Source organism: Acinonyx jubatus, chromosome D4, assembly GCF_027475565.1.
Source record: "Acinonyx jubatus isolate Ajub_Pintada_27869175 chromosome D4, VMU_Ajub_asm_v1.0, whole genome shotgun sequence".
Taxonomy (NCBI): Eukaryota; Metazoa; Chordata; class Mammalia; order Carnivora; family Felidae; genus Acinonyx; species Acinonyx jubatus.
In genome coordinates this window covers 36,543,271-36,555,356 of record NC_069391.1, presented here as the reverse complement: position 1 = coordinate 36,555,356, position 12,086 = coordinate 36,543,271, and the positions used below count along the sequence as shown (strand labels likewise).

The window sequence follows — 12,086 nt, the reverse complement described above, 5'->3', positions numbered from 1 at the left end:
GCTGTCAGCACAGAGCCCTACGCAGGGCTTGTACTCACAAGCTGCAAGATCATGACCTGAGCTGAAGTCAGCCGCCCAACTGATTGGGCCACCCAGGTGCCCTGATGAGGAATTTTAAGTTGCACCTTTTTACAATTCTTTAATTCTTTCTTCTAACTAATATTGTCTATTTTTACTCCTTTTTTCTTTGTGTGTGTGTGCATGCTTGTAAGAGGTTTATTAGCTCTTTTATTTATTTTTTTTTTAATGTTTAATTATTTTTGACAGAGAGAGAAACAGAGCATGAATGGGGGAGGAGCAGAGAGAGAGGGAGACACAGAATCTGAAGCCAACTCCAGGCTCCGAGCTCTCAGCACAGAGCCTGACTTGGGGCTCGAACTCACATACCTCGAGATCATGACCTGAGCTGAAGTCAGAAGCTCAACCGACTGAGCCACCCAGGCGCCCCTTTATTAGCCCTTTTAAAGAACTTTTTAAAGTGTATGCTCTTTAGTATTTTTGTTGGTTCTCCATTTCATTCATGTCAGCTTTTGACATTTCCTGCTTATTTTTGGTTTCTTGTTCTTTTTGTAATCTATTGAAATAAGTACTCCCCTTTCTCTCTCTCTCTCTCTCTCTCTCAAGCTTGCTATCTTTATAGCATTTGGGGCATATATGATACAGGGCAATTGAGATGGCATCCAGTATTACACTATTTTTTCATTAAGCATTTAAATTTTGTAAATACTATAATTTTGTTCTTTTTTAAAACCAGCTTTACTGTATTGTAATTGACACGCAATAAATTTTATCAGTATTAAGTGTACAATCCTATGAGTTTTGACAAATGTATTCAGTCATTTAACCACCACCACAATCAAGATCCAGAAGATTCCCATCATCCTAAAAGTTCCCTCCTACCTCTTTGCAAGCAATCCTCACACCACTTCCAGCTGGTAACTTAAATTCCCCTTGTTGGATACCAGTGTTACCACTGCTTTCTGTTTATCTGCCTGGTGTCTCTTTCCCATATCTTTAATTTGAATCTTTATCACTTTGCCTTTTTTTTTCTTTAATGTTTATTTGTTTTTGAGAGAGAGAGAAAGAGCGCATGTGAGGGGCAGAAAGAGAGGGGGACAGAGGATCTGAAGGAAGCTCCTCGCTGACAACAGAAAGCCTAATGTGGGGCTTGAACTCACAAACTGTGGGATCATGACCTGAGCCCAAGTAGGGTGCTTAACCCACTGAGCCACCCAGGTGCCCCTTGATCACTTTGCTTAGAAGAAGTATGTTTCTTCTAAGTAGCATTGACCAGATTTTGACTTATAAGAAAGTCTTAGAGTCTTAGAGTCTTTTAATGGAAGAATTCAGTCCACTCATATTTACTATACTGAGTGATATATTTGATTTATTTCCATCTTACTTGTTTTTAGATTTGTAAACATTGTTGTGAACCCTTCTTTACCTTTGTTGGATTGAATGAATGACTATTCATCCCATTTTCTCCTTGTTAATTTGGAGTTTGTCGTTCTATTAACAGTTACCATCTTTTGTCTTGTTCTCTGAAATAGATGCACATGATTGTTCTAGTATGTGAAAACAGAACAACTATTTCCATCATACTTTACTTATCTTCTACTTCCTCCCCACCTCAATAAGAAATGGTCTTTAGACTACTTTCACTACCCTTCCTCCTCCTTCCCCCCCACCACCCCAGATCCTTGGAACACTTACCTTTGACTTACCCTCACCACCTGATTCCAGAGTTTTCTTGAGATGATTCAGTCCCTATTAGAAGTTCCTTTACAATGTACGTGTTCCTTCTGTTTCAAGAGTTTTAACATTTATATGATGTACTATACATATATAGAAATATAGATATAAATATATAGATCATGGTTCGTTGCACTCCACCGTTTTCTTTCCTCTTCCCTTGACCTTCCCCTATCTTGAAGTCTGTTCTAATTCATTTGTTGTTTCATTAGAGTCTTTTCTTAAAAGTATTTCTCAGATGAGATACTGACTAATTTTTGCAAATCTTCAAATATCTTTCTTTCCTCCTTTAGCTAGGCCCTGGTTGAAGGCCTTTTCTTCCATTAACTCACATTCAGTTTTGCTGTCTTTTAACTTCCAGGGTTGCATAAGAAGAAAGAACTTTCTTTCTGCTTGGAAATGTGTAAGATTTCCCTTATCCTTAGAGTTCAGTAATTTTAACCTGTATAGGGCTGTCTTTCTTCAGCTCAGGGAAATTTCACCTATTATTTAATCATAACCTCTTCTCTACTGTTCCTTTTCTCCTGGAACTCACAGAATTTGCAGGCTAAATCTCCTGGGTCTGGTTCAGTCTCTCATCTTTCACCACATAATTTGCATTTCCATATTTTTGTTAAATGTTTTGAGATATTTCATCTGTTTAATTTTCTGGACCTCTTTTGGGGTTTAGGAGTAACCATCCTCTCCTTTGATTTATGTATGGAAATTTCTAGTTCTGATATCACATTTTCTAGTTCAGGGAAATCTTTTGTGTTTGACCTTCACACATATCTCCTCCAGGCTCTCATTCAGTCAGAGATTCATTTGTTCCCTCCAGCAGGTCTCTCTGCCTTCTGGTTTGTCTGCATTCTCCTGGCCTCAAAGGCCGAGAATTTCAACCCACCATTAGTTTTTCAGAGAGCTGGAGAGATTCAGCAAAGCCACTGGTTGTTCCTGGGAAGTCGGCTGTTTCTGGGACTTGCTGCCTTCCTGAAAGTCCTTGTTCTTGGCTCTGAGGCTGTCCTCCAGAAACTGGTCTGCAGGAAATTCTCTCTGCCAGGAACTCAGAAGAGCCCATTTAAAGTTCGTCCTCTATAGCTGGGAGTCATCAGGGATTGTGGAATGGAGAGGATTTCCATATACCCAGACTCTCATACACCCAATGTGGGGCTCAAACTCAGGAACCATGAGATCATGACCTGAGCCGAAGTCGGACACTTAACTGACTGAGCCACCCAGGCGCCCAGCACTTTTTTTTTTCTTTAATGTTTCTTTATTTTTGAGACAGAGAGAGAGAGAAAGAGAGAGTGTATGTGCACTTGAGCAGGGGAGGGGCAGAGAGAGAGGGGGACAGAGGATCTGAAGTGGGCTCTGCACTGACAGCAGAGAGCCCGATGCAAGGTCTGAACTCACAAACTGCAAGATTACAACCTGAGCCAAAGTTGGACACTCAACTGACTGAACCACCCAGGTGCCCCTCAACCCCAGCACTTTTAACTTTTGGGGACAGAAATTCTGTATGATGAATGGCTGGCCTGTGTGTTGTAGGATGTTCAGCAGCATCCCTGGCCTCTACCCACTATATATCAACAGCACTCGCTCCCCAGCTGTGACAACTAAACATGTCTCTGGATGTTGCCAAATGTCTCTTGAGGGGCAAAATCACTTCTGTCTGAGAACCACTGTTGTATACCTTTTGATTCTATTTGATTTTTATAACACATGTGCTCACACTATTGCTCAGTACTCAGTGCAGTACTGAGCACTATTGCTCAGTGCTCAGTAATTAAACATTTAGCTGAGATCATGAAATAGGGGAGAAAATATGAAGCTGTTGTGAAGGAAGCAAAAACAAGAAGTAGAGAATTTATAGTAGAAGATGAGGAAGCAAGTTAGCAAACTGGGAAAAAAATAGGAATAAATAAAAGAAGCAGAAACTCTGTCAGAGAGAGTATCTGAGTTATGGGACAGGAGGAGCAGGAGTGGGAAGACCCATGTACTCCTTTCTCCAAGGTCCCCAGTGATGCTGAGATCTGAGATCTGAAATCCAATAACAACAGTCTGCAGACGCCCAAACATACGATAGCCACTATTCGGCGATTCCCACTCCATTCAGCTTGTTAATTGCCCAGGTGTCCCAAAAGTAAACACCCCTTCACTTTTAAGCTAGGCTAAAGGAGTGTATTCCTTACAAGCAAAGCCCATAGACTTAGTGCCCAATGAAGAGATGGGTTCTCCACTGTGTGCTGTCAGTACTATATTCACTTCTTAGCATAATACTTTGAGAGAGACTCTGCTTGGGCACCTAGGTGGCTCAGTTGGTTAAGCATCTGACTCTTGATTTTGGCTCAGGTCCTGATCCCAGGGTTGTGAGATCAAGCCCCACATCCGGCTCTGCTTGAGAATGGAGCCTGCTTAAGATTCTCTCTCTCCCTCTTCCTCTATCCCTTCCCTGTTCATACTTTCACACTCTCTCTTAAAAAGTAAATTAAAAAAAGAGAGACTCTGCTCAAGCAAAACAGTAGGAATGATGAGTAGACTTCACATAAGGTCTGTAAAAGGAACTCTAGAGAGCTTTTCCTGGGAAGGTGGGGGAAAAAAAACTTAGGCCATCCATCAGAGCTGTCATGTACAGGAGGGAGAAGTGTGCTTGTATGATTGTAGCTCAGGAGGCAGAATTGATGACAAAAATAATAGGGGGGCAGCTTTTGGCTCCAAATTAAAAAAAAAAAAGTTCTCTCAAAAAGAAAGACTGGAAAGGAGTGCTTGTAAGGTAGCGAGGTCCCTATTTCTGGAAATGTTTAAGAAGTTGGTAGAGTGGTTCCTGCAGTGGGTATAAGCTTGGGCCAGATATGTCAGCCTCCTCCCAGTTATAGAATTCTAGATATTTAAAAACCTGGAAAGAGGCACACACTAGGCAAAATATTTTAGGGTCAAATGGAACAACAGTACATTTAAGTAAGGCAGAGGAGGGTGGCTGGTGGAGGAGTTGAGCAATAAGGGAAGATCTCAGAGGTTCAGCATCTTCCGCTGGCCTTGGTGTGCTGGTCTTTCCCCCCACAGAATTAGTCAGAACTCGTGGTTGCAAGAGATAGAAAATCTAACTTAGAATGACTTAAGCAAAAAAAAGAGAATGCATTAGCTTACATAACCAAAAAGTTCAGAAGGCAGATATAGCTCTGGTCATGTCTGATTCCAAGGTTCAAATGAAGTCATTTAGATTTGGTCTCTCTCCATGTCCCAGCTCTGTTTCCCTCCTTAGGGCCAAAACAAGCTTGGAAGTTTAGACTCATCTTGACGGAGTACAGAGCAAGGCCAAAGATGGGAGGGGTCTTGGCTGGATGGCTTCCTAAGCCCCGCCCACCTATAAGTAATTCCTTAAGAACTTCCAATCTTTGAGCATTTGGCCGTCCCAAAAACCCTTCCTCTTCAGATCTTAGGCTTATCCTCTATCCTCTTAGCTGGAATTTCAGGAAGAGGGAGAAAGCTGGGGCTCCAGAGTGGCTTCCCCTAATGATCCGCCCCTGGGAATTTGCCAGGAACAGGGCACTTCTTATGGCTAGAATCATAACCAGTCAGGGAAGGGAGGCCACTAAGGAATGCACTCCTGGAGCTACAGAAGGGGAGAGAACTACCAGGTATTTGGGAAAGGAGTTGACCAGCTAGAGAGATGAGGCATGGGAGTCGTCGGACGGTGTCTGAGGTGGATCCGGCTTCCCCAAATTATGTTTTCCAGATACAGGGATCAATGAGTAAGTTGCCACAGTCCTGGCCTGAGGGCCTGAGGGCCTATGCTAGGGCACGAACCTCGGTGATAAACAAGACAGTGAGAAAAATTGAAAGGTTGTAGGGATCAGGGAACCGCAAGTTTGGCGCTCAGCGAAATTCAGGGCTAAACTCGGCGCGGGGGGTGTGGGGGGGTTGGATAGGGAGGATGGGGGGGTGGGGAACGGAACTGTCGGGACTACATTTCCCAGCATGCCGCGGAGGGGCAGCTGTACGCATGCGCAGAGGTCGTGGCAGGCCCGCATGGTGCCTGGCGGGGGCGCTCGGAGTTCGGTCGTGAGCTGGCGGAGACCTCAGCAGACAAGGGAAGCCGGTGTGGGGGCGGAGTTTAAGGACTTGGTTGTTGGTGGTACTGGCTCGGCTGCAATTTCCGGCTCGTCCCAGAGGTTGGGGGACCCCAAATCCCTTCTCTTACAGTGTCAGGCTCTCACGTACCCCAGACCGCGGACACATTGAGCAGTCTTCAGACTAGCAATTCTCAGAACCCCACACCCCGCTGCCAGTGGTTCCCTGCATCCAGTGCAGGCCCCGGAAGCCACCTTCCCTCCCACACAGCCTCAGCTGCCTGCTCTTTACCGCGACCCGACCGGGGCCTCTTCTGGGGGAGGTCCATGTTGGGGTCCTCAGAGGTCCAGAAACCCCGGGGCATTTGGGTTATTCTGTGTGTGTGCAGAGGGTCCCCCATCTCATTGGGATCACCAGGCTGGGCTCAGGCGCACCGTTCCCTCCTCTGCTTTTCTCCGAGACTGTGAGTGGGAATGAGAGAATTTCAGAAGTAGAAGCCTCGGCTTCCACTGTCTTCTACCCGTGAAACCTCCGAAAGGTCTGTCAAGCCACACTTGCCTCTACAGAGGCCGTAGGAAGATGGGTTGTGGTAGACCTGAGGTTGTGGCTGGTGGCAACGCAGTCATAGAGGCCATGGGGAGAGTAGGTTGGGGGCTGGTGAGCTCCAGGTGATGGGAGTGGGGTGACTGCACATCCTGGCAATGTTCTAGCAGCAGCTTGAGGAGCAGGGCTCTTGCCTCCACCCCAGCACCCACCCTTGGCACTGTTGATGCCACCGACCCTCTTGGTCCATCTTCCCCAACTAGGTGCCCCCGTAAGTGCTCTGTGCAGACAGCAAAGCTCACACCCCTACAATGTGGGGCCTGTTGCAGGTCTGTAGCTCTCTAGATAAAAATCTAAACACTTTCTGAGACGTAGAAGTTTTATTTGAAAACTTGGGGACACAACAGAGGCAGCAGGATGTGGACTGGTATTCTCCTGCCAGTGTTCTCAGATAAGAAGCCAGGCTTGGGTTCCTCAGGTCACTAGATTCCAGGATCCCTCCAGACTATGGGCTCCTGAGGAGTATACCCATCCTTGTCCTCTCAGGCTGTTCCCCTTTCCACCACTGCCCACTTCCTGTGTCTGAGGGAACACTGAAGTGTTAGGGGTAGACTTTAAAGGAGCAGGAGTGGAGAGGATCTGGTTAAAATCCACAAGGAGGAGGAAGTGAGAACCTAGGAGCTTGGGGCCTTAGAGTAATAGATGGGGGGAGGTGGATGGAGAGGGGGCCACTGCCTTTGTTTCCTCCCTTCCCAAGAAACTGGGGACCTACTTACTGTTCCCCTGAGATGTCTCCCTCATAGCTCAGATAGGAAGTTTGGGGAACGTTACCTCCTGTGACTGGGCAATGGCTGCATGTCTTGGGTGGGGGTGGGGGGCGGCTGGGAAACAGTCATTCCAGGGACAGGGTAGCAGTAGGCTAATGGAGGCTGGGGCGATGCTTGCCCCACTCTGCCAGGCCCTCCATCTCAGCTGGGTGCAGGCTGGCTATTGGCATAAGCCTGGTCTGGGAAGGAAGCCCGCGCTCTGCGGGTCTGGGCACACACTGAGGCGTAGAGCTCAGGCTCAGGGCCTGAGGCCTGGGGCTTTGGCTCAGAATCCAGCACCACCTCTGAGTACTTGATGGGGGTTCCAGGGCTGGGGATACGGCCCTGAGAAGGCCGCAACTGCAGGCTGGTATAGCACATCACTTCCTCTGCAGCCTAGAGATTCAAAGCTGTTAGAAGTTCACTGGACCCTTGGAAAAGCCCCCACTTCCTTCCCTCCCCTCTTCCTCACCACAAATGACTCACCGTGCTGGGGCCTCTAGGCGTTGGATCCTGCTGATCTGGCCCTGGTTCCTGAGACAGCCGACCTGAGACAGGGAACAGTAGTGATCTGGTTACTTCTTGTTCCTCCTCCTGCAGTCCCTTATCCCACCCACCCAGGACGTGCGTGGCCTCTGTGCCCCTCCCCTCTGTCAGCTTCCTACCAGTCTGAAGATAATGCAGGTTCCCATACAGAGGGACCTCTTCCACAGACCCTCCAGGGCTGCAAGACAGAGATTAGAGGATGAGTGGGGACTTCTTGGTAAGGAGGAACTCTTGATCACCTATCTCTGTTGTCCCCTACTCACCGTCTCTGTCCTGGGTGGCTCTGGCTTCGGCCACTAGTCCATCGGAACAAGTGCACAGCCAGTGAGATGAGAAGCAGCAGCATCGCAGCCCCTAAGAGGGCCCATAGTCCCCAGGCCTGGGCAATGGAGGGGATTCCTGTGGATGCCAGAGGATGGAGGGCATTACTGCCCAACGCAACCCTCCAGGTCCTAGCAAGTGGGACTTGGGACCATGTGACCCCTCCCCCTGCCCCTGCCCCGCCCAGCTCACCGGGCACTAGCTGATCCGAAGTGTAATTGTCACATCTGCTCCTCATGACTGCTGATGTGGGAGCCAAGTCTGCAAGTCCTGTGCCGAAGGGTCAGCCTGGTTTATGACCTGATAGCCGCTGCAGGCCCCTTCACTCTCACCCCTCCCTGGGCCTGGCCCCCACAGCTCAGCATCTCCAATACTGGTGGTGGCAGAGTCACTGGTTTCCGGGGAGGAAGGGGGAGGGGATGGATGAGTGCAAGAACAAAGACACCGCCCTGTGCCTGCACCTGCGCCACCCAGCAGCTTCCAGGCTTCCGCCCCCACCCTTTGTGGCCCTGTACCCCCTTTGGCCAGAGGAGACGCAGGCCTGAGATTACTGTGCCGCTGTGCAGGTAAGCCCATAAAGACTCGCAGGGGACAAAGTAGCATGAGGCAGGACGAACAAGACAAGGAAGCCACACCTTATGACAGAGATTCCCTTCTGCCACAGGTGTCTGCCTTTTCTCTCCAACTCTGAGACCCATGCAAGAGAATGTATTCCTCACCGAGCATGCTGCAAAGAGGAATGGGACGGGGAGGCCTCCCGATACCTACAATCCCACCACACCCTAAGGCTGACTATAGGGGATAAGATCACCATTGTCATTCTTATTATTACTGGTATAATAGTTTAGGGGATAGAGGAAATTTAAATTCTCTGCTCCAGACCCACTTCATCCAAACTGTCCCTAAGAACTGTCAATCTCAAAAGTTAGTTGAATTAAAGAAACCTCTGCCCCAGTACTATCCTGGGAAACTGAGCCATGTCTTTGCACTTGTTCACTTCAGGGAGTAGAGTACCTGCCCTACCCAGATACAGACCAACCACATGGGATGCTATTGACATGGGAAGAAGGATTTCAAGTTCCTTAGACCAGAGGTCAGTGATATGTCTGGCCAAATTCCCTAAAGGCAATGATCAGTTGAGGACCATTTATTATATTATACCTGGCCTGAACCACCTGTTTACATTGACTGTGCCAGTTGGCTTAGGTTCAAGGTTTGGACTACACTGCTCTGCAACCAGGCTGCCTCCTGATCATCAGCTAAACTATGACAACTCCCCTGAGTGTGGGTCTCTCCTCCCTACCCTGCCCCTTACCTTTCTGAAAGAACAAGAAGATACACTCTTATTCCATTCATTTCATTAACATACATATACTTCATTCATTTAAGTCACACGTGCTGATTGCTTGCTTATGTGCCAAGCTTTGGAGATAAAATTGTGAGTGGGAAATGGTTTTCTTCCTCAAAGTGCTCTTGATCTAATTAGGAACACGACCCTATGTATCCCAGACAATTAAAAGGCAGCGTGGAACACAGGGAAACTACCCAAGTCTGCCTGGAGAAGTCCTGGGTGGAAGAGCTGGGGGTTGGGATGATATGAGGTGCCTGATAGGGAGACAGAAAAGAGTTGGAATCTCTGACTTGCCTCTTACCTGTATTGTACCTGATTAACTTACTCAGCCTTCCTGAACCTTTGTTTCATAATTCTTTAAAAGAGCTTAATTATATTTACCTATTGGGTCATATTTCTTTCTCTTCTTTTAAATTTTTTTTATGTTTATTTTTGAAGGAAAGAGAGAGCGTGAGTGAAGGAGGGGAAGAGAGAGATGGAGACACAGAATCTGAAGCAGGCTCCAGTCTCCAGGCTGTCAGCACAGAGCCCCACGTGGGGCTCGAACTCACAAGCTGTGAGATCATGACCCGGGATCATATTTCTTTCAACAAGGATTCATTGAGTGCCGGCTACCACCAGGTGCTATACTTAGCTATAGGGATAAAATGATAAAGAAAAGAAATATGGCCCCTGCTCTCCTGCAATTAACAGTCTAGCAGTATTTTCTTTTTATAAGCAATTTTCATAGAATAATTGACTTTTAATTAACTGATTTTAATAAACCAAAATGGATTTTTTCCAATTTTATTAAGATATAATTGACATGTGATAGTGGTTTTGATCAGGGAAACAAAGGCAAGAAAAATGTAGTTCAAATTTCCTTACAGCTTGCAAGCCCACTGATAGATACATGAAACATGCAGAGTGTGACCTTCCTCAAAGAACTCGTAGCTGCCTTAATGCCTTAAAGTTTATATTTTATTAAACGCTAAAAGTGACCTTACTTAACAGCAACTAGCCCCTCAAGGTCCTGAAAGCCTTGCTTCAAAAGTCCTTAGAAACTTACTTTACCTCTATGCCCCTTCCCTCCACAAACTTAAAAGTATATAATCAAGTCACTCCTTAACAATCCCAGTACAGTTCTTTCTGCACCATCCCCATGCTATAATAAAATCACCTTTTTGCACCAAAAATGTCTCAAGAATTTTTTTCTTAGCTGTTCTCTCATGAACCCCACTTCAAATTTCATCAGTTTGAAGAAAGTACAATAGTTGCACTAATGAATAAATTAGAAGTTAAGGGTTCTGGGGGCGCCTGGGTGGCTCAGTCGGTTGGGCCTCTGACTTCAGTTCAGGTCACGATCTCGCGGTCCGTGAGCTCGAGCCTCGCGTGGGGCTCTGGGCTGATGGCTCAGAGCTTGGAGCCTGCTTCCGATTCCGTGTCTCCCTCTCTCTCTGCCCCTCCCCTGTTCATGCTCTGTCTGTCTCTGTCTCAAAAGTAAATAAACGTTAAAAAAAAAAAAAAAAAGTTAAGGGTTCTGAATGAAGGAAAGACAATTTGAGATATGAAGGTTGTACATAGTCATTGACTGTACAGAAAGTAAGTCTCAGTGGAAGGTGCCCAGGAGTTATAATTTCAAGTGCCTGACTCAAAGCAGCTGCTCAAGTTAAAATCAATAGTAAGTAGGCACGATTCTAAGCATTTTACTTGAATTATCCCACTTAATCATCATAACAGCAGTGAGGTAAATCTGTGTTATCACTACGTTATCACACTGAGGAATGGAAATTCCTCAGAGTAGAAACTAAGGCACAGAGAGAATTAAGTAACTTGACCAAAGTCATTTAGCTTTCATAGGGGAGGCAGGATGCTAGTCCAGGCTATCAGTCCACATTCTACTATGTGCCATGGTACACAATAAATAGTGGCTATTACAGGCATTTTTGCCCATTGGAGAGGGTAGAGAAGAAAAGGCCGTGGCAAGAAAAGGGAATTGCAAAATATATATATAATAGCGATACAAAAAAAAAGTGTCCGCCCCCCCATTGTGGCTCAGGGCATAATCTCACGGTTTATGGGTTCGAGCCTCAGGCTCTCCGCTGACCGAAGGGAGTCTGCTTGGGATTTTCTCTCTCTTCTCTCTTGCCATTCCCCTGCTCGTGCGCTGTCTCCCTGTGTTAAAAATTTTTTGTTTAGTGTGTTAAGCCACACGAGGAAGAGGTGTTTCAATGGCTGCAGGAGCCCTGCCGAGGGGCTTAGACGATGCCAGGGTGATCCCCACGCGTCCCAGCTAAAGTCTAAATGTCTGTGGCATATACCAAAACTACAGCCGCACTGAGAATGAGCCCCGTGTGGTTGGTGCGCACAAACGCACTGCCTGCGTAACTAGGAGAGCTGACTGAGGACACACCCCTGCAACACGCCGCTCAGCTCCCCCGCCGTACACGGTGGGGGGGTCGCTTCTTGGCGGACTTTACAGTGAAACACAGGGAAGGTCTACGTGCGCATAGCACGTGGCACTCTCTGCCCACGGTCCGGGGACTTTCCCCTAGGCGTTAATAAGGAACAAGTCCCCCGTTTGTAGCCTAGGAAACAGGCCTTCAGCACGAACTGTGCAAAGCTGTGCAGGCTCTACTCTTTTATAGGTCCAAGACGCTATTCATTATATGGTTAGGGTGAATAGATTGGTAGCATGAGAAATAAAAACGACTTTCCAGCATAATCTTACAAGACTG

At 46.9% G+C, this 12,086-nt stretch overlaps 1 protein-coding gene across 3 annotated transcripts; it reads right to left on the bottom strand.

The window, feature by feature from the left end:
- Window positions 1-5,757: 5,757 nt before the first annotated feature.
- On the bottom strand, window positions 5,758-11,978 carry SIT1 (signaling threshold regulating transmembrane adaptor 1). 3 transcript variants are annotated; one of them, XM_015079408.3, is made up of 6 exons: window positions 11,421-11,978; window positions 8,211-8,288; window positions 7,961-8,096; window positions 7,817-7,875; window positions 7,638-7,699; window positions 5,760-7,547 (listed from the first exon to the last, which is right to left on the bottom strand). In XM_015079408.3, exons 2-6 carry the CDS (start codon window positions 8,254-8,256, stop codon window positions 7,314-7,316), a joined length of 537 nt encoding a protein of 178 aa, XP_014934894.2. In that variant the 5' UTR covers window positions 8,257-8,288; window positions 11,421-11,978; the 3' UTR covers window positions 5,760-7,313. The 3 variants fall into 3 exon arrangements, with proteins under 3 accessions (XP_053060924.1, XP_014934894.2, XP_026895189.2); XM_027039388.2 differs by having other exon boundaries at window positions 5,762-7,547; window positions 8,211-8,409; XM_053204949.1 differs by lacking the exon at window positions 11,421-11,978 and having other exon boundaries at window positions 5,758-7,547; window positions 7,961-8,076; window positions 8,211-8,953.
- Window positions 11,979-12,086: the final 108 nt, after the last annotated feature.